The sequence below is a fragment of the Spermophilus citellus genome, assembly GCF_964194105.1.
Source record: "Spermophilus citellus genome assembly, chromosome: 2".
In the NCBI taxonomy this organism is placed as follows: domain Eukaryota; kingdom Metazoa; phylum Chordata; class Mammalia; order Rodentia; family Sciuridae; genus Spermophilus; species Spermophilus citellus.
Window position 1 is genome coordinate 126180923 of NC_138183.1, and position 25274 is coordinate 126206196.

A 25274-nucleotide genomic window follows, 5' to 3' on the forward strand; every position below is an offset into this window, starting at 1 on the left:
ATTGAAAATCACATATTGTGTTAGAACAAAACTAAGATTATATCCACGTGTTTTGATCTCTAATTCAGTTGGTTTATTCATTGTTTCTACTACTGACATGGAGTTGTAGAAGGTCATGTGTATGAAGTCATTTCTAAGGTGACCAGGCTAGGAGAGGCCAGGAAAAAGGGAAGTTTCTAGAGAGAGGTCCACTTAATCTTAGTCAGATTACATGCAAAGGGGATATCAAGTCACCCAGAATAGTACAAGGTACAGATGGGAATTGCCCTTGACAAGAAAGTTTCCAATGGGACACCCTTGCCTCCAAGAGCAGAGTCTGTGCCCACTGAATGCACAGCTCCTAATCCTTTCCTCTCAGCTGGCTGCTAGAGCTGAGAGAGTGAGCAATGCTATCTCCCTGTGATGCTTCAGAGCCCAGACCTTTATGCTCCATGAAGTGTGCAGAATGTCTCTGGCTGTTGCCTGCATGCCAATTGGGCTGGGCCAGTGGGTATTTTGCCTGGAAGCTAATACAAGCATTTCAAAAATATTAATGAACACTGATAATTAACATCATTGTCATGTGGCTGTTCTATTGGGAGCTAATAGAGAACTAAGATAAGAGAGAAAATCAAAGAAAAGGAAAGAAAGGGAGGAAACAAGAAGAATGAGGCTGAGTCCAGGCCTATCTTCAAAAACTGGGCCATGCTTTTTCATAGAAAGCCATTTTCTTCAATAGCTTGGGAACACCCCAGGGCTGTTTCTTTTGGGAGTTTGGGCATCCAAACCATTTCAGAAAGCTATAGATCTGGTATCTGCTCTGCCTGGGATTTGGGCCAGGATCCCTTGAACCGTAGCTGGGTTTCCACCCTGCATCAGCACTGCAGCCCTCTCTGGTTGGCTTTGGTTCCGGGCACCTGTTATTGTCTCTCTTCCCAATGGCCTACAAGCTTATGGTGAATACATACACAGAGGATCTTTCTTGACCACTCTAGGAGAGTACTGCATATACAGGTCCAAAGCATACTTGGAGGTAAACCACTGCCTCTCATTAGGTTAAAAAGCATGGGTGCTGGCAACAAGCAACACCCAGGGCCAGATGGCAGAATTTCCATAGGCTGTAGGACCATAGCTGCCCAATTTATCATACAGCCAGTGTACCCTTAAGAGATGAAGACGACTGTTAATAATTGTGCTGGGAAAGCAGTTGTCAAAGGGACTGTCCCAGGATAGCCATTCTCTAAAACAACAAATGTGTCATTGGTGTCAAAATAAAAACATGCACATGTTCCTAAATGCTGTGTCTGAGCAATGCTATATTCTAATTAAGTGCATGATTACATGATTTCATTGTATAAACTTCAGAGAATGTACTTAGTGGTCATTCACTCAATGCGGCTTTTGGATGCAATGCAGATATGTGGTATACCTCAAGTGTATGAAGAGGATGCTGGCAAAGCAGGACATACTGATGCACAGTCAACCTTTTTTTATAAGTAGATATACATGCTGAAATAACAATAGAAATACAGTATGGTATGCACATAAACCAGCATAGCGATGTAGTTTTTTATTGCCATTATCAAGTATGATGCACTGAACATAATTGTGCATGCTATACTTTTATGCCACTGGCAGCGCAGTAGGTTTGTGAACATCAGCTTAACCACAAACATGTCATACATTGCACTATGACAGGGAAAATATCACTAGGGATAGGGATTTTGCACCTCCCTAAAATTATATAGAACCATGGTTGTATGTATATAGTCCATTGTTGATTAAAACATCATTATGTGGTGCAGGACTATAAATAAATCTCCAGGGAAAGTGAGTCAGATTCAGTAGGTGTTTTAATGCTTCCCAAAGCTTGCAAAAGCTAAAGCATTGACACTGAGATTGGTGTATTATTATAAATACTAACAGTTCATACACACCTAACCCTGGCAGACTAAGACTCTTTAGGTCTACTGTGGGATCAAGAACTCACTTTTACAAAGTGCCCTCAGGTAATTCCACCACCATGGCACAGCCTGTAATCCCAGCAACTGACAAGGCTGAAATAGGAGGATCACAATTCCTAGGCTAGCCTCAGTAGCTGAGCAAGGCCCTCAGCAATTTAGACCCTGTCCCAAAATAAAAAAAGTATATAAAAAGACTGGAGTTGTAGCTGAGTGGTAAAGTGCCCTTGGGTTCTGCCTCAAGTATCAAAAACTGTAGTGCTCTCATGCAATTCTTGGATTAGATAGTAACACTGTGGCTCAATACATTTTTGTTCCTCCAGAATATTGCTTTCTTCAAGAAACTAGGCCTGGGTGCCTGTCAATGCCTGCTTAGGCTTCTGCAAGTAAGACTGAGTCCACCTCTCTTAAGATTTATACAGATGACAGCATCAGTATTTCATTCAATGCCTTCATCAGGTCTTTTTGTTGTTTTTCAATTATTGAGTTTTATTTTGTTTTGTTTTTGTTTTTGTTTTATAAATGTGGTAGCCTTACTGCTCAAAACTCTTTTCGCCTCTAGTTGTCAATACTGAAATAACTCTGTTGGTTCAGAAGGCAAATAAAATAGTAATAATAATAAGAAAACCTGTAAAACAAAAGGTTTTCAAATATCCTTGAACATTTTGTCAATAACTTAGCTATTTAGACTCTGCTATTTAAAAATGGTGTCTTTTTTTCCCTTTTCCCTCTATATTGTTTTGATCTGAACTGTTTGTGTTGTTTATATTAAAATACATTTTAGAATGTAAATGCTAGCTCCTTTATTTTTAACTCAAGTACATTACTCTGTTCATCAAATGGATTTAAGCTTCAGTTCTCACCCTCCTCATTTTCATTCTGTGTGTGTGTGTATGTGTGTGTGTGTCCAAATCTCACTTCTCTGTCTGGCACATGCTCTGCACTTTCATTCAGAAGGAATGTGCTGCATCCTTTAGAGTCACTCATTCAGGACCACCCCCAATGGGCCAAAAGTCCTAGAATCTAGTTTCGTCCTAATTCTTCTACACATAATGATCCCATCTCGGAACAGAATACAAGCACAGCCTGTCTAAACATCCACTGTAGTTTGGAAAGAAGCTACTCTTGTCTTTATGTTCTTGGTAGTTATATTTGGGGCTCTCAGTGCTGGGGACTGGCAAGGGCAGAGAACACTAGACCTGATTATGTGGGGGGTGTGGTCCTTGGCATTGCCTCCTCCTGTCCACCAACCAGGCAAAACTCTCTACTTCCCCTGTCTTCATCTTTGGGGCCAGTTAAACCAGATAAATCACTTGATGCCTTCTCTTCCTGTATCATTCTCAGTTATCCCCAATCAGAAGATAGGGGATAGAAACTGCTTCCATCACTCTCACCCATTCATAGAGGGAAGGACTTCAGACACTCACCACTGCCAGGGAATTTCTCTGTGCCCCCAGCTACAAGGAGCTTTATTGCTACACTTCTCCCCTTACTCAAAGCTCAACGAACTTTCACGGGAACACATTGATCTTATCGTTAGCCAACTTACTGTCAGCCTCAGGGATGGCAGCCAGCAAGAATGCCCTGGATGGGGCAGGCCACCCCTCCTCCAGGGAAGATCCTGGCGGCCACAGCCTGAGAAAGGTTGTCTGAGCCCAAGACAAAGTGCTTTTGTCACAGCCAGCAAGTGAGACATTGACCCAGAAGGCTGAGTCTCCAAACCAAAATGACTTTAGCACAATTCAATTGCTTGTATTAATTAAGAGAAAATGAAATAGTGGGTTTATCACACTTTTCATTAACTCCAATTCAGTGAAGGAAAGAGTGGATCTGGAAGCCAGGAGCAGGCGAAGATGCTTGGCACGGCTGTCCACACTCCCTGGCTTGATTAAGGGTGGGGGAAAGAACTGCTTACTGCCAAGGGTTCTAAGGAGAGCTAAAGTGTTGGGAGCTCTTTCAATGTTCAGAGGAGAAAAATACAGGTCAAAATAACAAGAAGAAGAGAGGGGAGTTTTGTGCAGATACAGAGATTCCTGACCTCTATCCACTAGGTATAATGTGAACATATGCTGTGTATTTAGCCCACACTAGATGCCCTAAGAACTTCAAAGTAGTGGAAAATGTCATTTCTGCTCAGGGTGCTTGCCATTCAGACAACGGGATGACTACTACATGGTATGGAGCAAACACTATAATAATCAGATTCTGTGGGACCAACTGTGTCCCAAATGCTAAAACCTGATGCCAATTCCAAATGCAAGCATAGTCCCAATGTTTTTATCCTTCAAAATAAGAGCTCTTGTGTCATGATTGGTAATCATGCCACGAGATCTCTAGGAAGGAGGGAGAACCCTATTCCAAACACTCACATTTTTAGAAGGTAGCTTCCTTCTACCCTGTTCACTCTTTGTCTCCCCATGGAAAGGGGTTAACTAAAGAACATATTAAATGAATTGCTTAAACATCCATTGGATCTAGTTAAAATGGAATAAGACAATTATCTAGAAGTAAGTGCAGCACCCCTGTTTCCCGTCACCTTCCTGGCCAACATTTGCCTGAGTCCAGAGACCTTATGATCCTGCCCTCCACATTCCATATGGCTCTCATTAACACTCTAACCTGTGGCTGAGTACCCAAGCCATGTGTCCCAGTGTGCAAGCCCAGCTGTCATCAGCACACAAGGGAAAAGGCAGAAACCTCCATGTCAGCCCTGCATCCCTGGCTCAGAATTTAGTCCAGCTCAATGACAAGAAAGCTGGTCTTTTGATCTTCTCAGAGCTATTTTGGGGGTGATGTTTTGTTGGTCAATATCCTGGACAGAAAAAAAAAAAAAAAAAACGAGTGGGTGGATTTGAGCACACTTCCCTTCAAGAAATTCTGAGTTCTTGCCTCATTCTACTCACCTCATAAGCAAAAAGCTTTGGGGTGGGTGGGCACAGATAGCCTTGAGTGCTTCCTTTTCTTGCTCCAGACCTCCATGGCAGGATTTCCAGCAAATACACAACATGTCAGCCAATTCTCATGTCATTATAAGCATAGTATGCTCTTGGTGGGCACAAAGTCTTTGTTTTTTTGATAGCTAGGATTGCTGGCTAGCTTTGGTACACAGTAGGCAAAGGCTATTTCCCAACATGAATAAAAAAGCTTCATTGTAGCTTAACAGGCCAGAAATAATTATGCACACAATCGCCTGTATATATAGTTCCAACTTTCCAAATTCAAGATCAACTGGGATCATATGTAAGGGTCCTTTCTGTCGGGCATCAGGGAAATTCATTCTCTTATTTTCTAGAAATTCTCTCATTTGAACCAAATGGACAACTGTGGTGCCCAGAATCTCTTCACTCCCTCTGGCTTCCTTCGGGCCACGTACGTCTCCCTCTCTCTTCCTCCTCTGAGTTCCCCTTCTCCATAATTTTTCCTGTCTTTTATGCCACCTGACACTCTCAGCCCTCCTCCATGATCTCATCTGCTGTTCACTCCTCTATAGCAATCACTCCAGTGCATGTTCCTCTGTGAGTCACCTCCTGACAGGTCTCAAGGCAAAAGCTGTGATAGGAGCTGGCATTTAACCTCACAAAGCAGTTTCCATAGATAAAGCCACAGCTGTATGCAGCATTTATACAGAGACAGTGAATATGGGGACACCTAGGGTGCAACTTTCAGTCATTTTCAAAAGAAAGGCCAGTTGAGTTTTGTCTCAAGGTGAGGATGATTATTTTGATGATGTGCATAGTCAGGTAAGGGGACAGGCCACACTCTAAATTTGTTCCCAGGAGTTTCCAGGCAGAAGAAAATATATTGTATCAGGAATGTTAATCCAAAAATGTGAAGGCTAAAATCATTGACCCATCATTGACCCATTAAGAATCTAGGCTTCTTGGGAATTGGCTGAGAAATTAGAAGGGAAATATGATGCAAGACTAGTGGCTAAGATGCCCCTGGCAGGGGACCCTGGGATGCACAAGAGGGGAAGCAGGTCAAGAAGCTTCTGGATTGTCCCCTGGGCTTCCTGGTAGATCTCTTTTTCTCAGATGTTTAGATCTATTCCCTCTGTATCACAGCTTTCTGACCTACTCTACCTTATGTGAAAGATCTAGAAGTGACAAAGAACTGAAATATTGAACCTAATACCGAAACACACAAACTGCTTCAAGATCTGGATTCATGAGATTGCTGACCCCCCAAGGTGAAGGATCTTTTCCCTAAATCATCTCTCCACCACCCAAAGTGTCCAACACAACACCTTGCTCATAACAGGTATTAATTAAATGACTGCCGATAACCTCAGGGACAGCAAGCAAGCAAAGCAGCCTTCTCTTTCTCACCCAGTTTCTCTGTCTGCTCCTGCACTGTAAGACGGAGCAGTTCCTGACTGTGGCTGTTGCATATTCTTTGTATTCTGTGACTGTGCATCCACAAGTTTGCTCACCCTCCCCCACGCATGCATACTATATCTGAGAGGCCGACCTCCCACATCCCCTGATAAATGGCACTATTTGTATCCTTGCAGATCTTAATCTCATTTATATAATGAATTGAACTTATCTTTTTTTGAAGTGTTCTTTCCTTGGAAGGCAACCACCATCCCATCCCCCATTTTTCCCCCTGCATTTATGCTACTCATTCAGAATAAGCTTTCTGTTGCTTTCAGTCATGTTATGTGAGATGCCTGGATGCTTAGGGCAGGTTCATAATACCTCTGGGTTATTGGCTTATTACAGGACATTGCACCATAAGGAGAAACTCTGGGCAGACATGGTACACACACACACACACACACACACACACACACACACACACACACACACTATAGTCTTGTAGCCCTTAAAATAACCCCTTTTAAATGAGTGCCCAGAATCTTCTGGTGGCTACCCGGGCCATCTTGCCTATCCCAGCTGTCATTCTCCCCATCTTCACTCCAACAAATTCTTCCTTCTCCTCCTGTCTTCTTCATCCCCTGTGATTCTCTCAGATGTTTCTCCCAGCCCCATATATCTACCTGTAACTCCATAGTTAGCAATTATGCTTCCTGGAAGCTAGCAAAGGGGATTCAAACACTGGTTGACTTCTACCTCCTTCTCTGCAGCATGGAATCAAAATTTTATACTGCAGCCAGAACCAGAGAGGACAGAGCAAGCATTCAGCTTCTTGGTCTCCTAGGTCTCCAGGCATTTAGCAACCTAGATTGGTTGTGCTTCAAATATTTTGCCAAGCATTAAAAGTAGTTAAGAACATATAAGTCTCCTTTGCTGGGCCTTTTCCTATTTTCCAGGAAAGGAGTCTGTGTTTATGGGGGATTTTTTTGTCTATTTATAAGCACAAAGAATCAATACAACATTTATTTTCAAATGTCTTGATTCCTGTCCTCAGTGTATCTTCTGAGCCCTGACCTCCTAAATTAGTGTGTCTCTTGAGATGCAAACTCCACGGGAATCTCAGTATGAGGGGTGCTCAGTGTATTTTCTTAACCAGATGCCCTTTATAGACTATATTATTCAGCTTCCTGTTACTATGACCAATGACCCAAGGTACTCAACTTTTTAAGACAAAAAGGTTATTTTGGCTCACCGTTTTTAGAGGATCCTATCCATGATTGGTTGTCCCTGTTGTTTTTGTTCCTATGGTGAGGCAGCACATCATGGTGGGAGCATGTGACAGAGGAAGACCACTCAATTTCATAGTCAAGAAACAGAAAGGGAGAGAGAGATGAAAGAGGAAAAGGGGCCAGGATCCCACTATCCTCTTTGAGGACACATCTCTCCTGATCTCCAATCAGGTCCCACCTCTTAGAGTTTCTACCATCTCCTAAACAGCTCTAATTGGGGATCAAGCATCCACCACATGGGCCTTTAGGTGAAATTTAGGATCCAAACAACCACATAGACCTATCTAATTGTGAGTGCTTAAGTAAGAGTGAACCAGTGTCCAGTCCTGTGTGCTGCCTGATGACGTCTGTGCTCAGTATGGTCTCCAGCCCAGCAACATGAGCAGCACCTGCACACTTGCTGGGAATGCAGAATCCCATACCCCGCTCCAGACCAACTGAATCAGAATCTATACTTCTAAAAAGTCCCTGAGGAATTTATATGCAAATTAAAATCTGAGAAGCACTTACTTTATCGGACAAACTTGACAAAATTCGTTTTCTCGCTTAATGAGGTAGTATTATCATAACGATCCCCATTTCACATGAAATGTTTTTTTTTTTTCCTTCCTTTTTTTGCTGTCACATATCCATCCCATAAAAGCAGCATTGCGGCAAATGAGAATAAGTTCCCACATTCCAGAGACTGGTCATGTTGTCTGGTAATTCTCCACAAAGGACCCAGGGTCTGTCCTACTCATACAAATGCTCATGGCCTCTTCCTTCTTTGAAGCCACCCAATGCCTTTATGTGAGTCAGCACTTCTCAGTTGATTTGCACACATTTCTCAGTTAATTGGCATGCATGGATGATGCTTTATGGGGAGGTTTTATCCATATGGCCAGTGTCCACTGTGCAGCATGAGTGGGTCTTTCTTGTTCTCCCCAAGGAAGGGGAAACAGTGACTTTGCTGGAGGTTCCTGCCAGGTCCAGGGCAGATAGCTCATTTGTTGGAGTAAATGCAGTGTGGTCCAGTTACTTCTAACAAATACTCTATGGTATATTTTCAAAGAATAATGGAGTCTTAGGAGGAAGAGACCAGAATTCCCATTCTGCCATTGTTATTCATTGTAGAAACAGTGAAGTGAGACTGGAAATTCATTTTGGTGCTTGATTTTATTGTTACTTCATCCTTGAAAATGCTCACATTGATCAGCCAGCATTGTTCCAAAAGGAAAGGTAAGTTTTATCTTTGCTAGACTTTCCAAAATAAATACTCTCTGAATCCCCTTAACTCTGAGATTCTAAGAGGAAAAACAAGGGGGGAAAAAAAAGGATGAGAAGGTGCTTGCATTTCTCTGATTAACCTTGAGGAGACTGAATATGATCTAGTCTGGTAACAGAATGGCTGTTGGGGTAGGAGTCCTTGAGTAGCAACACTGTCCTGAGATCTCAGCAAATGGGGCCCACTTTCAGGTCCCTGGAGGTACCACATCCTGATGCTCTTCTGCAAAATGTTCTAAGCTCTTCTCTCACCCCTAGGGATAGGTGGGGGTGAGCGATAACATTCAGGGAGGCATGCCCATGCTAGGTCGGGAGTGTGGAGTCGCTCTATCCCCCTTGGGAGACACTCTTCAGACATTCTTCAGCACCTGGCAGACACTCTTTGCATGGTTTCTTCCAGGTTCCCCATTGACTCTGAACATCATACCCATGTAGTTCTTGGAGCCTTGTCACCAGGTGCAGGTTCTAGAAAGGTGGTGTGACAAATTCCTTTGGGTTACTGTAATATTTCCCCATGAAATTATGTGGGATTGAGCTATCAGAAAAGAACTGATGGGGGACTGTGGTCATGGCTCAGTGGTAAAGTGCTTGCCTAGCACATGTGAAGCACTGGGTTCTATCCTCAGCACCACATACAAAATAAATAAATAAATAAAAAGAAATGTATTATGTCTATCTCCAACTAAAAATATTTTTTTTTAAAAAAAGAAAAGTCGTGTTTGTGGTGATGACTTCTATTTTTATATAGATAGGAGCCCTGAAAAAAAAATATTTTCCTGGTGTACCATACCTTTTAGCAACGACTTTGCCAACAACATCCAAAGACTGACATTTCATCCTAGATAGATATGATCTAAGGTAGGGGATGGAGATGGGTAGTCACCAAGTGCCAAAGAGCAAATGAGCTGGGGATATGGGCACAGTGAGAGGTGGGAGGTCCTCAAAGCTTGGACTTGTAGCAGGGTCAGGGTGCCAAAGCACCTGAGTTCCAACCCCATCATTAGCTCCTCTCCACAGACACCTGGGCTGGACCTAGATATGGTTGAATAAGCACCGGCGGCAAGAATATAACCCTATAGGGTATTGGGGAAAGTTATAAAGAGTTTCAATTGCCCTGAGCTCAAAAGGAACCAAGTAGCAGGTATATGAGAAAGCAAGATGGCTGTGCCTTCTTGACCTTCCTGCTGGCTGGGTTTTCACCACAGCCAGGTGTTTCAACAGAGTTCAGAAAATTTGACATAGGGGCTTTTCTCTCACACTGAACTATAGGGAATGGGATAATGAGAAAGGGGGAGGAGCCAGATTGTCACAAGAGCACGTGATGATGGATGAAAGCAAAGCAAATTTTGCAGTACTCAAATATTTTGAATCATGAGTTTCAAATTTCACAAGTGTTTGAGAAGGAGAACTCCCAAATGTGTTCAAAATCAGGTATTAAAATACCTAGGCTGTTTTAGTAACCACAGAGTTATCATTTGAAGCTAACTACCATTTATTTATGTTTGCAAATGCTATTGAGACTCTAATACATAGTAGTCACATGGTGCTTTCTCATTCAGTTATTCTTCACTCTTTCTTCCTTACCAGTTTTTAAATGTTTTATTTTTTATTGGATAAATAAAAATTGTATTTATTTATTGTATACAACATGATGCTTTAAAATACATATTAATTGTAAAATGCCTCAATCACACTAGTTATTCTCTACCTCAGTTTGAAACTAAACCAGTTGTTTTTATTTTATTTGTCTTAAAATGTAAAATATTCACTTATTTGTTCTGGAAGTAGTTAGTAGCTTGTGTTCTATATATAAAGACATTTCTACATAGTGAAAAATTAGCATATTGCTCATATAACATAAATTAAAGTTATTCCACATGTTTTATAATATTGTTCATCATGACAATTCTCTAAATTTTTTAAAATGTGGTAGGATATTTATTATGTATATCCTTAATCCTCATAATACGTGATACATGTAAGAAAAATGTTGATATGCCTTTTTTATCAAATGTCTTTAAAAAGTTAAAGTGACTTGGCTGAAAGAACATTGATCCAAGACTCAGGCAGGGAATTTCTCTCTTCACAGTGCCCTCCCCATATCGTTGATGGGCTGTTCAAACCCACTGGTCACGACCATAACTGTTCTATCTACTGTGGCTCTGTTCCTGGTTTAACCATCTCTCTATTGTTTTCTATCTCTTTCTCTCCAGAAGGCCAGGGCTTTGTGAGTGAGGATGAGTACCTGGAGATCTCTGACATTAAGCGGGACCAGTCTGGGGAGTATGAATGCAGCGCCTTGAATGATGTTGCCGCACCCGATGTGCGGAAAGTAAAAATCACTGTAAACTGTGAGTTGACCGGCTGTCCAAGAATTCGGGGGGAGGAGAGGGAATAGAGATGAGGGGAGAATAGGGAATGGCAGTACCATTTGCAGAGAGACCCACATTCGAGGGGCTGCCAACAGGAAGATTCTTTACAGATGGCTTTGCCCCATTCTTGCTTCCATTGCCATCTGTCCATGGAGTCATCCTGAGACCCTCAGAGCTCTCAGCCAGTGGAGACAACTGCTAATGTAGACTTGGTCTGAAGGCCAGAAGAAGATGCTGTTGTCATCACAGTGTCTTACAGGGAGTTCTTTCTCTGGTTATTTTACTGGGAAGGAATTGTGTCACCAGACACAGCAAATGGCTGGACATGCCTCTCATCTTTCACTGGAATCACTCTGCATGGTTTTGTTGTTTGTTTCCTTGTTTATTTTGTCCACAGACCCTCCCTATATCTCAAAAGCCAAGAATACTGGTGTTTCGGTTGGCCAGAAGGGCATCCTGAGCTGTGAAGCCTCTGCGGTCCCGATGGCTGAATTCCAGTGGTTCAAGGAAGACACCAGGTACCTGTGAACTAGGGCAGCTCTGAAGCAGAGCTGATGCACCATTCCTTACATGGAAGGAAGATGATAAAGTACAGGAGAAAGATAAGGCAAAACCAAAATGTGTTACAGCCTCCTTAGTGACAGAGTCTCTGTTTAGAACTAGGAGAATAAAAATGAAGTAAAGCTGGAAAGAGACAAAATGAACTGATCTCGTTTCAGAATCTGAGATGAGTTTTAGCTGTGGTAGTCTCTGATGACTAGAAATCAAAACATTTTGAGTGTTGAGTGTGCTTATCCTTTCATTTTTCCTCTTGGTGGAGTCTGTGGTACTCAGGGTTTGAGTTGGAGGGATTTGGTTTTTTAGAGAAAAGGGTTTGGGGAAAGAAAGCCTCTTTACAGAATTAATCTATGAGGTCTTTGCATTCTCTCAGTGCCCACTGCTGTTTCCTTCCTTTGGTGGGACCAGACCAGCAGTACCTTCTCTTATTTCAGATTAGCCACTGGCCTGGATGGAGTGAGGATTGAGAACAAAGGCCGCATATCCACTCTGACTTTCTTCAATGTCTCAGAGAAGGATTACGGAAACTATACTTGTGTGGCCACAAACAAGCTTGGGAATACCAATGCCAGCATCACATTGTATGGTGAGTGCAGAACGCCTGGATGCAGTGGGCTCAGCCACATGGGGGAGCTCCAGGGACCCAGGAGGGAGGACAACATGATCTGCTTGGCTTGTGTCCATCCATACTACTCAAATCACCACCCTTAGCTAAGAACTCCTTCTCCCTGTCATTTCCCTGGCATGTGATACAGTGATGTTTGCAAAGTAATTCATTATCCTGATCATTGAAAGGCAAAGTTTGTTCCTTTTTAAAGGACTAAACCAAATTTCGAATCCATTTGAATGTGGAACCCATAAAGAAGACAACCACAGACAGTTCAACTGTACTACCTTGTTAAGTTCCGCATGGACGAACCAGATGTAATTTTAAGATCTGATACCTTCTACAATAAAAGTCTGTGATTCTGGAGCTTTCATTTATGGTGTTAAACTAAGTCAACTGCTGCCATCTTGATTCTCATGTTGATTGCTGTGCCATATTCTCATTCACTGAGATGAATGGAGCAGAGGTGTGAGTCCTCACCAGATGACTGCTGTATTCACAACTCCAGCATGAGGCCCTCCTCTGAAGTCGTTTCTCCCATAGGACAGAAGTACTTCAGAGGAGCTAGGTCTCAGGAGCCATTACTGGCCTTCTAGAAGCCCTTTCCTTTCATCACTCCATATTCCCACCCTGCTGTGTGCATATTCTTGTCCAACATTTCACACCATGGGCCAGGGCCAGCTTATTTGTGTGTGTGTGTGTGTGTGTGTGTGTGTGTGTGTGTGTGTGGTTTTTTTTCTTTCTTTTTTTCATTTTTTTTTACTTGTGTATGTATGTGTTTATTTGCTGTGGTTTAGTTAGAGGGAAGCATCCAGTAAGTAGGATGAGGAGGGATCCATATTTCCATGTGCATCTCAGACCCTGAACAAGCTTTCAGCATTGAGATGAACTAAACTTTGTCCACCAACCATCTGAAATGTGTGATCTATGTCTTTGTTTTCTCTCTGCATTGTGTGTGCATTGTGCTGTGTGTGTCTTAGAAATAAGCCCCTCATCAGCAGTGGCAGGTGGGTACAGCATGTTCCTTCCTTCCTCTGCCTGCCTGAATGCTTATGCTTTTGTATATAAGCCTTCTTCAAGGATAGGCTTGCCTGCTCCCCCTCCCTGATGTACTTCTCCATAGTGGATAGACTTCAAGGGGTATGGTTTGCACAGTTTAGATAACAAGCATGTAGAATATGATGGCTTTCACACACACACACACACACAAACACACACACACACACACAGCTGTAGAATATCATTATAAATCTCAGGGGAAGTGGTTTCAGCCCCCAAATAATAAACTTCTACTTGGTTGCCTCTAACAAGAAGGAGTATTTCTGCATACAGAAGTATCAAGAGGAACCCAGCCAAATGGATTATTAGATGACTGTCTTTAAGGAGAAGTCACCGTAGTATGACTGTTTCATTCTTTTAGCCCAAAGCAAAGAGTGATACTGACTTAGTTATAAAATTTTATTTTAAAATAGAAGTATATGAATATTATACCTACTATTTGCCAAATATTTACTAGTTTTTAGGCATCAAGCCAGTAGCATAAAACAGGTTATTAATACCATTTTACAGATAAGAAAAAGGAGGACCAAAGAGGTTGTGTGACACTAAAGACTGAAGCATGTAGCTAATGAATAGGCACAAAATCAGATGTAAAACTCGAATCCTTTATTAAGTACTTGAGTATTTACCCAGCAATGATAATTGGGGGGAGAGAGAAACACACACACACACACACACACATACACACACACACATACACACACACATACACATTCACACACACACACACACACACACACAACACACACCCATTGTATATTTGGAAAAGGCAGCAGTTAATGCCCAGCTCTTCTTCCAGAGATGGAAAACTCAAAGCCCTACTTTTCTAAGTAGGGCTTATCACTTGGAAAGTGATAATATTTGAATTTTAGAGACCTAAAATCAGCTCTGCAACTGTCACTTCTCACAACTCTGTATCCAGGGCAATCACAGACTAACATAGCCTGTCACACCTTAATTACCTTAACTGTACATCCCTTAGTCTTGAGGACACTGCAGGTAAAGAGCAGTATTAGGGTGCTGTCCTGCCTGTGACTTAACTTACATCTTCAGTTCGTAAGGTTGTCAGTAGCAGAGAAAACAGACAATGGAAGGGCCTAGGACTGACAACCAGACGACTTGAATTCTCGTCTCTCTCTGCTGTTAAGGAAAGAGATGTGTCATAGCAGATAACAATAGCCAATGTGTACTAAGACCATATGAATCTTCTCAGGCTGCTGTAATAAAATGACACAGATTGGGTGACTTAAATTACAGACCACTTTAAAAAAAAATAATAATTCTAGAGGCTAGAAATCCAAGATGTGAGTTCGGTCAGTTCCATTTGAGTAAGGGCTTGCTTCGTGGCTTGTCACCTGTTGCTGTTTCCTTATGTAACCTTTCTGATGAGTTTTTATGAGGGAATAGGAGTGGAGAGAAACTTACTAGTGTCTTTTCTTATAAGGATACTAATAGTATTGGATCAGGGTTTTTCCAATGACTTCACTTAACCTAAAACACCTCCTTATATGCTCCATCTCCTAATACAATCACACTGAGTGTTAGAGGTTCAACCTAAGAATTCTGGGGGGATGGATGAAATTCAGTTTGTAGCAAAGACATAGATTTACATCTCAGTTCAGCCACATGTCAGTTGCATACTTGATGAAGATTTCTTACCTCATATATACCATTGGGATTTTAATGCTTGCTTTAAAAGGCTGATGAGGTGGGTAAATGAGGGCACCCAAAAATAGGTTTAGGTGTGTGACTTAGACAGCACACAAAGACTGTAGGTCTCAGTTTGTAGAGCTGAAACTGGGATGATGCTCTCTTGGCCTTCTTATAAAAGAGTGTCACTATGAAATGTCAGTAGGATAATACTCATAAGATGTGGCCAACTGAAAACTGTTGCATACCTGCTAGGTACTGTGAATCCCCTTGGTATGTGCCTCTCTGTCATGGCTCATGCTATCACTGCTTCCATTCCTGTACCTGCTTTCCTTTCTTCCATCTCCTTTGACCTTCAGTTACAGCACACTCCAGTCCCTAATGTTCACTCTGTCTCACTTCACCTGATAGGATCCACTTACCTGTCATCACCTGTTCCTGAGGAAAGCCTTGCCTGACCTTTCTTAAATCAGTTTCCCCCACTGTACACACTCCCATACTTTGTTTCTGCCTGCTGTACTCACTGTGTGTTGGTTAGCCTTCTTTGACAAATATACACTCAGTCCCTGGCATGCGCAGGTCACTGTTTATGATATACAGTAGAGATATGACAGATAGGCTCCTTGTTTCTGGGGCATAATCCTCTCCTTGCACTTTTGCTTTTGTTTTAACTATTGTATTCAATTAAAGTCCTTCTTCCCATTTAGCTTATAAGCTTCATGAACTAGGGACCATATCTGGCTTGATCCCTAGAATCCAACACAGAGACCCACACACAGTAGCTGGTCAAGAAAGTTTTGTGGCTGAATGAATACACGAATATGCTAAAAAAAAAAAAAAAGTTGTGCTCCTGATGCCCAAAGTTCAGTGGCCAGGAATGAAATGTGACAGGATCCTATAGGGAAATAGTTCTCAGAGAGTCTTTAAGATCAGGCTCTGCTGTTTGCTGGCTGAGTGACTTGAAGAAAGTCAGTCTCAGATGGCCTGGTATTTGCATCAGTAAAAGCCTTCTGTGTAAAATGTCTTCTGTGGAACTCACACATACTAATTCTCTCATGCTAGGATTGAGTAGCAGTAGATGCAGCACAAGATCAGAGTAATAGTGTCCAGCCAGCCCACCTTTCTGCTGACCATGATTGTTCATCCAAGTGCTCAATGCCTCATAATTACAGCTAATGATAGCCACAAACTACTTACTATGTATAGCACCACTGAACTAACTATTTTACATGGTTTGTCTCACTGAATGAGTCTATAAATACCATATTTATCCAGATTTTGAACACAGGAAATTGAGAGGTGAGGCAGATAACTCAATCTCACTGATTTATAAGCACATGAGCTGTGATTTGCAACCATACACTCTAATTTCAGTACCTGAGGGCTTTACTACACTTCCAAACTAATTCTTAACGCTTGGCAACCCATCATAGATATGGTAGATGATCTGGATGGAACCCCATACAAATAAGCCATTTGCTTGGATTCTACTCTTGTGCAAAATTCTCCCTTCTCTAATCTACTCATTCTGCTAAAAGACAAATTTTACATTTAAAATTCATATGTTCATACTATCTAAACACACACACTATTCCCAGGTATTCATTTGTATTTACTTCACAATCTGTAAGTCCATATTTTGAGAAGCCCCTTGAACTATGTCCCTATAGGTTCCAGCAAAACATGCTTCCCTCATACATACCCTTTATATATTTCTGCACCTACGTGCAATGAAAAATAAAAATAGGACAAAAGCAATTTCAAAGGAACAAAAAATATAGAAGATTATGGCAACAATGGGTGGGTGAATGGGTTGAAACAGGAAATGATTAGGAAAAGTGAATAGCAACACAGCATGTGGGTGATCACCAAAAATCAGCCAGTGGTTGGCATCTGCATGAAGCACTTCTTCCTCATCACACCAATTACTACCTGGCACAGAGCCACAGAGACAGGACTGTTGCCCAGGTAGAATTCAGCTCAAGTATCGAATTAGACACCCACTTTCCTCAGCCCCAGGCAACCAAAGGTTGTGCAGAGGCAACAGAATGCAGAGAAAAGACCAGCTTCTATAGAGAGAAGGACTGAATTCTGGTCTGACCCTGGTAGACAAGCCTTCATGCTGTTTGTTTCTCAGTTGTTTTTGAAATATAAGAAAAGAACAAGAACACTCAATTTACCTTTAGGTTTCTAGATGTCTTCCCTGAGTGAGAAGCACTAAGGATGCAGGATGAGGGACATACCTCCATAGCTGCGATCCATAACTTTGGAGATGATGGCATGCCCCCTGTGCTCTTGAAAAGGAGCTTGCTCCAAGTGTTCCTTAGCTTTATTGAGTGGGTTCAGCCATGGTGAGCCCACCTAGAGCAAAAAAGGGGTGGCTGGAATCAGCTTGCTTACCACTCTGTTTCTTTCCCTCAACATGCCAACTCACTTTGCTTCCTCTGGGCCTTGAGCAAGAGGCCCAATCCCTCTGTCCTTGGAGTGCACAGAAGGAAGACACTGGACTTGATTACATTGGCACTGCAGAGAGTGCGATGTGCTTAATGAGGCATATAAACGCCTGGATTACTGGAACTGGCTGGGGAGAGGGACAGAGAACGCACACAAAGTCAAAAAGGAGGGGGGATGCTGCAGAGAAAAACAGATTTCTCACATTTTATCTGTGAAATTTGAACAACACAAATTAGTTACATTAAGAGTTAAGTATCAGGCACAGGGACAACTCATAGGAATCTTGTCACTGCAAATGAGCATGGCAAAATACTCCAGTTAAAGCAACATCTGGGCTCTGGGTTTTTCCTCAGACAAAGCTTCAGTGCCCTTGGAGCAGCTATGCCTACATTCTAACTAAGCAGCTCCTGAAAGACTAAGGGCAGAATCTCTATTTTTCTTTGCTAATAGCTGTTCTTCCAGAATAAATATGCATATCAGGTTGTATCTCCAAACTGAATTTTCAACTAGAGTCCTTTCCAAGTCCACCCCACTAATAATTGTGGGCTGAGACTTAGCATCTCTGCCTTTGTACACTCCTCTCATCCCACACATACTCCTGCTTCCATCTTCTCCTTCCTTTCCTTTAAAGTGTCCTGACCTCTACACATTTCCCCAGGTGTTTCCAGGAGGAATGCAAAGAGTGGGCATGAAGACTCCAAACTTCTCTTTAGCATGCTCTCTCAGAAAAGGAAATCACCACATCAGCATTTGCAATTACCACTTTCTCAAGCTCCATTCACCTCAGGCTACCAGGGTCTCTCTCCATCCCAACACCCACTTTCTGTCAGTTCTAGACCCCGGTGACCTCTAATTCCCCACTTCTGGCATTTCTGATGTAAACAGGAGGTGACTTCCTTTGTGTCCCATAAGTCAGTACAGGGGAGGATTACACAGAGAGTTGAAGGAATCTTCCACATCTTCAAGCATCTTAAGATAATTATTTCTTAGCCTACATAGGACTTACTCTGGATGCTTTAAAAAAAAAAAAGAGTGTGAGCCTTGTCCTGGAACTACCTAATCAAAATCTTTCTGAATGTCCCTGAGAATATGCTTTTAAAGCAAACTCTCCAAGGGAATTTTAGGCACATAGAAGATTGGTAGCCTTTCAGCAGTAGTCAAATGACTTCCAAAACTGTATCTCTAGCACTCTCCGGAACGCTGAGTGACAGACCACCGTCCCTGCCAGAATCTTCCTTGGAAATTTCAAATTCAGTCCTTCTCCCCAAGGGATCCTTCTCTTCAGCATTTGACTTGCTTTGTACCTACACACATTTCCTAGAACCCTTACCGTCATTTCTTACTTCCTCTCACTCTATGAGCCAATGAGTCCTAACAAGTAGATCTCAATCTTTCATCCGACTTCCCACTCCCCATTCTCATCTGAACAATTACAATATGCTCTCATGGGTCCTCTCATCTTTGGTAATTCCTCTCCAATCTGTTTGCCCCAGTAGGGCCAAGCATTCTTTCCAAACCTCAGAATGAACCTTGTCATTTACCTGGCTGAAAACTCTTTCCTACCAAAGAAGCATGACATTAAGACTGTATGCAATCTCAGATTTACCTACCATATAGCTTCAAGCACCCTCTAGGCTGGGCTATACCCCAGGTCATCACAATGAACCTTTCATGAAGCTGCTTTCACTCTGAATTCAGCCATCAATTTATTCATCTGGTCAAAAAATATTTATTTAGTGCCTACTTTATGCCAGTAATCATATTTAGGATGGAGGATCAGGAGGAACAGAGTTTCTGACCTTTCATAAACAAAGAAACAAACCATTACCATAGAATATGATAGATGCTATGCTAAAGGAGTGAAGAAATAGTTTCCATCTATTAACTGTCAGCCACACACACCTTCAGATACTTAAGAATTCTTTGAGATAGAACTGTTATTCTTTCTATTTCACAGGGGCCTAGAGCTTAGAGAATTCAAATGATGCAATAGAATTTCCCCAACATAGGAATTTTACCACAGGAGTGTCAATACCAGGTTTTGGAGTCTGACTTTATTCCCACCTTTCATTCAAACCTATATATACTCTATCTCTTCCCGTGTGTTAAAGGGTAACACATACAGGTTTTGTCCTCTTCTCTGCCTGATAAAATCATATTTATCCTTCAATACTCAACTCTATGGCAGTTCATTTGTAGAGCGTTTCTGAGCTCCACTGAAGAATAAATCCTTCATCTCTTGTGCTTTGCCCTCTGGCTTATATTTTGTTTGTATTTGTTTCTGCATTTAGAGGATGTAGCACTGTATCTTGCAATGGTTGTTGCCCAGTCAATGATTGTGGAATTAATAAATAAATCTCCCAGTCAATAGGGACATCTGTCACAGCCTCCATATATTTGAAACTCTTCACTAACCAAAGAAAGGCCAAATACGCTAAAGGACTTGTAGTTCTCTCCCCTCAGGGAAGCCACATCACTATTTCTCTTACTTTACTTGTATTCCAACCTCCCATTGGCCCAATTCTAATTTTAATTTAGGGGTCCCCTCCCAAGCCTGCTTTTCGAGGGAGACTCTATCAAACATTTCAGTTCACTGTTTAAGAAGGCAGTCTTGCAGAAACATCAAATGCTGCACCTATTTGTCCATTTCCTGCTGATAAACACACATGATTTTTATTTTTCAAATTGACAATTTAAATCCAGGTGGGAGAGAATGAGTCAGAGAGAAATACCATTGCTTTTGGCTGATGACAGAAGTGTAATCATTTGTATTTTCCCCAACCTGCAAGATGTCAACATATTAGGGGAAAAAAATGCAGACATTTCACATTTCATTCCTGATGAGGTTCCTTGTCATCGCCTTGCACCCCCACCCTCCTCCATGTGAATCATTGACATCTGGCTATTAGCCTAAGCATTTAGACTTTCACACTGAGCATTCAGTGTGTGCTGATGTCAGCACAGACACACAGCTTAGACAAAGTTTTGTCTCCTTCAGGTTTGTGATGAGCTTACAGATTTGAATTAACTTCTGGTATTAACTTGCTAAGCTTTTGTCTTTGAACAGAAAACAGGGAGTGTGAGAGGAGAGGAAAACGAAGATGGCTGCCTTCTTCCCTCCTGATCCATGCGTTTTCCTTTCACTGCAAAGCCCGGTTAATCTTACTTGTAAAACAACACAGTGCCACATTTTTCTCTGTAATTAAAGACAATGGAGGGAAAGTTCCCTTTCAAGGGAAATGACGAGCCTTCATCTGCCCAGCACTGCTGAAAATAGGTTTCTGTTTCACCAACAAGTGTAACACACACATCCTCTAATTAGATTTCCTTGCTCCTCTTTTAATCACCGAGAACATCATTATCCTTTTGGTTCCTCATTAGGAAGGTCACACAGTTCATAATTATACTTATAAAACCCATCCAAATTTCATAGCAAAACTGTATCTTCTTAGACTTCAGATATTCCATTGATCTCACTGTGCTATCAACAAGTTCAACTTGCCTGTGGGTTTCTTTTTTTCTTTCTTTCTTTTTTTTTTAATGTGCTCACTCTCCCACCTGCCACTTTAGTAAAATTACTGCTACTTGGTCTGCTGCTGCTGTTGAAGAAGAAAGTGCTATATTTATACTACAATGCAGAACAGAAAAATAAAGATGCATTCTAATACATTCATTCCTTATAATGTACATTACATTTTTAAACTTCAGAATTTCTTAAAACGTAGGATCTCATCAGGAAGTTTATATGCTTGTGTGTGTATATATATATATATATATATATTTACATATATATTACATATATACATAAGTACACATATATGTGTGTCTGTATATGTATATATATATATATATATATATATATATATATATATAGAGAGAGAGAGAGAGAGAGAGAGAGAGAGAGAGAGAGAATCCCTTTGCCAGGAGCATTGTACTGAGTCCACATACTGTGATTGTCAACACCTGCTGCGCAAGAGGGTGAGGAGCCACACTCTGAATGCAAGCAGCAAGTGCATGTGGCTAGACACATGTTCCTAGTTCTTATTTTGTAGAAATGGCTTAATTTTATTTCAAGTCCTCAACCATGTTTGTTTCTTAAAAATCTAGTATATAGTATACTTTGCTTCCCAGAGTAGGCCTCTGAAAGATAGACTTTATTTTGTTTATGTGTTTGTTTATTATTTGTCTTGTTCTTGCTGGGCTTTAAGTCTGGACAGATAGTTCTCCTCTGGCCCATAGTGTACACAACAATCGACTTTTATGACATTTTGCCATTTCTAGAGTTTTTTCTGTCAATCACTTTTCTTTTTTCTATATGCTGAAACCTGACTTATATTTTTCTGCATATTGGTTTTCAAGGTATTTTGTTATTGTCATTCACAGTTTGTTTTCTGCCTTTGCATCCTCATTTCAGCTTTTATTTTTAAAGATGCTCAACTTCAGGCATGAAGGAAGCAATTAATTTTTAGCATTCAAAAGGGTGAAGGAGGAGGGACTGGAATAATGAGAAAGGGCATAATTACATGTTCTCACTGTCAATTTATCTCCCTGAAAAAAAATTAATGAAGCCTGATATTTGCAGCAGCCATTCTTCTTGAATTGAGTCATTGTTAAACATAAATAGAGCAGGATTCCTTAAATGTGGCATTTGCCCAGAGAAAGAATTGGTCTTCTGAATACACTTCCTCAGAATGACTGGTCTTCGTGAGGAAGCTTTTATCTATGTTTAGCAGCCACCTCAGGTCCTCCAGAAGGAATCGGGTCACTCAAGTACTACAGCCAAGTTTGCTTTCAGCTGGTATTTGGCAGTGTTTGAAAACCTAGTATCCCAAAGCATCTCTTTGTACAGGATCCCCATACAACATGCTATTTTCAAAATCAGCATTGTGGTCCTAATTCTAATTCACTCTGTATGTATTCATCTTTTATCTGTATTCAGGGACTTTACAATTACATACTGTTTTAACTAATCTACAAGGTAGATGCAACTACCCTTCCCCATTTTATGTATTAAAAAAATATTCTAGAGAAATTGTTCATCCAGTCTTTTTGCTAGTGGGTAGCAAGAATGAAAATTCAGTTCTTTCTAACTCTTGAATTTAATCCTTTTAAGACTACCCAATAGGCAGGATGTTCCTGAGATGAAAGACATTTGAGGTTATTTGTTCCAAATGAATTTCTTTCCAGAACCTAGAGAATTTGAAAAAAAAGGATTTGTCTTTTTTCTTGTTTGTTTATTTAAAGTCCAACTGTCTCTGTCCTACTGGGGTAAAGGCTTTTTGAAGGTAGAGACTGTGGCTATCTTTGTTTTTTCCGAAAATAGAGTCTGGGACATGGAGACATCCAATAAGTACTATGACTTCTTCAAGTCTGGCCCAGATCTATTTTCTCTGCAGAACTGCCCCTTTGCCATTGGTCTTTACTGTTGAGCTTGGATTTAGATCTCTCCCTACTCAGTGTCCCTCATCCTCCAAAGACCCCCAAAGAATGGCCTCTCTCAGTAGCAATGTGACCATTACACTTCTACACTTCTTCATTCACTCCTTTACCCAAATCTCACTCCAATTTCAATGAATTTGGAAAAGAGTTAAATAACCTAATATTAATCCCAACTAAGAAACTGAAGTGGAGGGAGGGTGGAACCACTAACCCATAGCAGCAGTTACCTCTATCTCATAACTACTTTCCAAGAGGCACAATACTGATCACCTTGATCTTTTAATCCTGTAAAATCTGTATTATTATGTCTATTTTCAACAAAAGAAGACAAAATATCTTGTCTGAGACCACATAACTGGCAAGCCAAAGAGTCATGATTTAAAGCCAAATTGGTCTGACTCCAAAGTTTCCAGGATTAGTTCCACTTATATGTCAGAATAGTTGCTCTTACATATTATAAGTGATGTTATCCCAAAGAATATTTAGGGCTTCATATATAACACAGAGAGGTCCAGGAGGCAGAATACACAGAGAATATTTCCTGTCTTCCTAGTGGATGTTTTTCCCACCTGTGCTTCCACAAGCAACTTTTAGTCCCATCTTTTCTTGAAACCCCTGGCCTTTATCCAGATGCACCTCAGGGTCAGTTTTCTCAAGGAGAAAACCTCTTTGAAAATATACCTTGCTTTTCCAAATCTTGGAGTCTAAATTTTAGGTAAGAATTAACCTTTATCCCTATTACCACTAACAGACACTCCAACAAGCCAAGAAAAGGGGAAAAAACATATGAATTCTTTACTATATTTATTAAAGTTAAAATTGACGTCATGAATTTGGTACCCAAGTTAATGTCTTGAAATCTTGGGTAACATGAAAATTCATGCAGCCTTCACCTAAAGAAGCCATGGTGTATAAAAAACGTATTCAGTCTGATTCTGAAATGAATGTTCAAGGTTTTATGCGAGCATTGCTGATCTCAGGGTGAAGAGCTCCTTCAATGCCAAGCCCTCCCCTGGTACAGAGTTTGGCTCTGCAGATTCACTAAACAAGTATGCAAAAGGCTATGACAGTCTAAGGACCAAATGTGAGCCCCAAGAGGTCATCGAGGGTCTTCAAACTGCACCAAATTAAAGCAAAACAATCCATCACTTTGTCAAACTATGCATTTTCCCAAGTGAAGAAAGTGACTAGAGCATACTGAAGTCCAGTGTGAATGACCTAATGCTGGTACCTTCTTTTCCTCATTTCTAGTCAAATAGGATCATTGTAAAGATGTGATTTAAAAATCAGTTCATTGTTAATTTTTTTTCTCACATTTCTGCAACTTAGAGAGTGGTATAAAGATGTGAGCCACTGTCTTCGGCTCTAAATAAAGCCTGAGAACCCTTTTGAATAGTTCTAACGATCCTGTCATTTGGCCCTGAAGCCAATCTCAAATATGTCCAGAATCTTTATGAGGAAAGCAGTGTTGGTTTTAATCTCTATCAGAATGGATTAGACTTATTCTCTGGCTGCAATAGCCCAGCCATTTTTCACAGTCTGATTGACCAAAGGCACTTTGGCAGCAAATTTTATTTGATGCTCCAGAGCACTTGCTCATCATGTCTTCTAAAGAACATCACAACTTTATGGAACTACCTGGGAATTGGGACCAAAAAGGGAAACTCTTTTGTTAGGTTGATTCCCAAGTATTCTATTTTTTTTTTTTTTTGAGGATATTGTGAATGGAGTGTTTTTCCTCATTTCCGTTTCAGAAGTTTTGTCGCTGATATACAGAAATGCCTTTGATTTATGCGTGTTGATTTTATATCCTGCCACTTTGCTGAATTCATTTATTAGTTCTAGTAGTTTCTTTGTAGATACTTTTGGGTCTTCTAGGTATAGAATCATGTCGTCCGCAAATAGTGATAATTTAAGTTCTTCTTTTCCTATTTTTTATGACTTTAATTTCTTTTGTCTAATTGCTCTGGCTAGTATTTCAAGGACTAAATTAAATAGAAGTGGTGAGAGAGGGCATCCCTGTATTGTTCCAGATTTTAGAGGGAATGCCTTCAACTTTTGTCCATTCAGAATGATGCTAGCCTGAGGCTTAGCATAGATAGCTTTTATAATGTCAAGGTAAGTTCCTGTTATCCCTAGTTTTTCTAATGTTTTGAACATAAAGGGATGCTACAGGGATACTGCCACATTGATGTTCATAGCAGCACAATTCACAATAGCTAGACTGTGGAACCAACCCAGATGCCCTTCAATAGATGAATGGATAAAAACATGTGGCATTTATACACCATGGAATACTATGCAGCACTAAAAAATGACAAAAT

General features: G+C 40.9%; 1 protein-coding gene across 2 annotated transcripts in view; it reads left to right on the top strand.

Moving 5' to 3' along the window:
* The window catches only part of OPCML (opioid binding protein/cell adhesion molecule like), a 532920-nt gene that overhangs the window by 502480 nt on the left and 5166 nt on the right, over nt 1–25274 (top strand). The window contains exons 4-6 of one of the 2 annotated variants that reach the window (XM_081281267.1): nt 11025–11162; nt 11581–11701; nt 12176–12327. In XM_081281267.1, the coding sequence (XP_081137393.1) occupies nt 11025–11162; nt 11581–11701; nt 12176–12327 (411 nt within the window). The remainder of the gene's footprint in view (nt 1–11024; nt 11163–11580; nt 11702–12175; nt 12328–25274) is intronic. The other variant, XM_081281268.1, reaches the window with a different exon arrangement.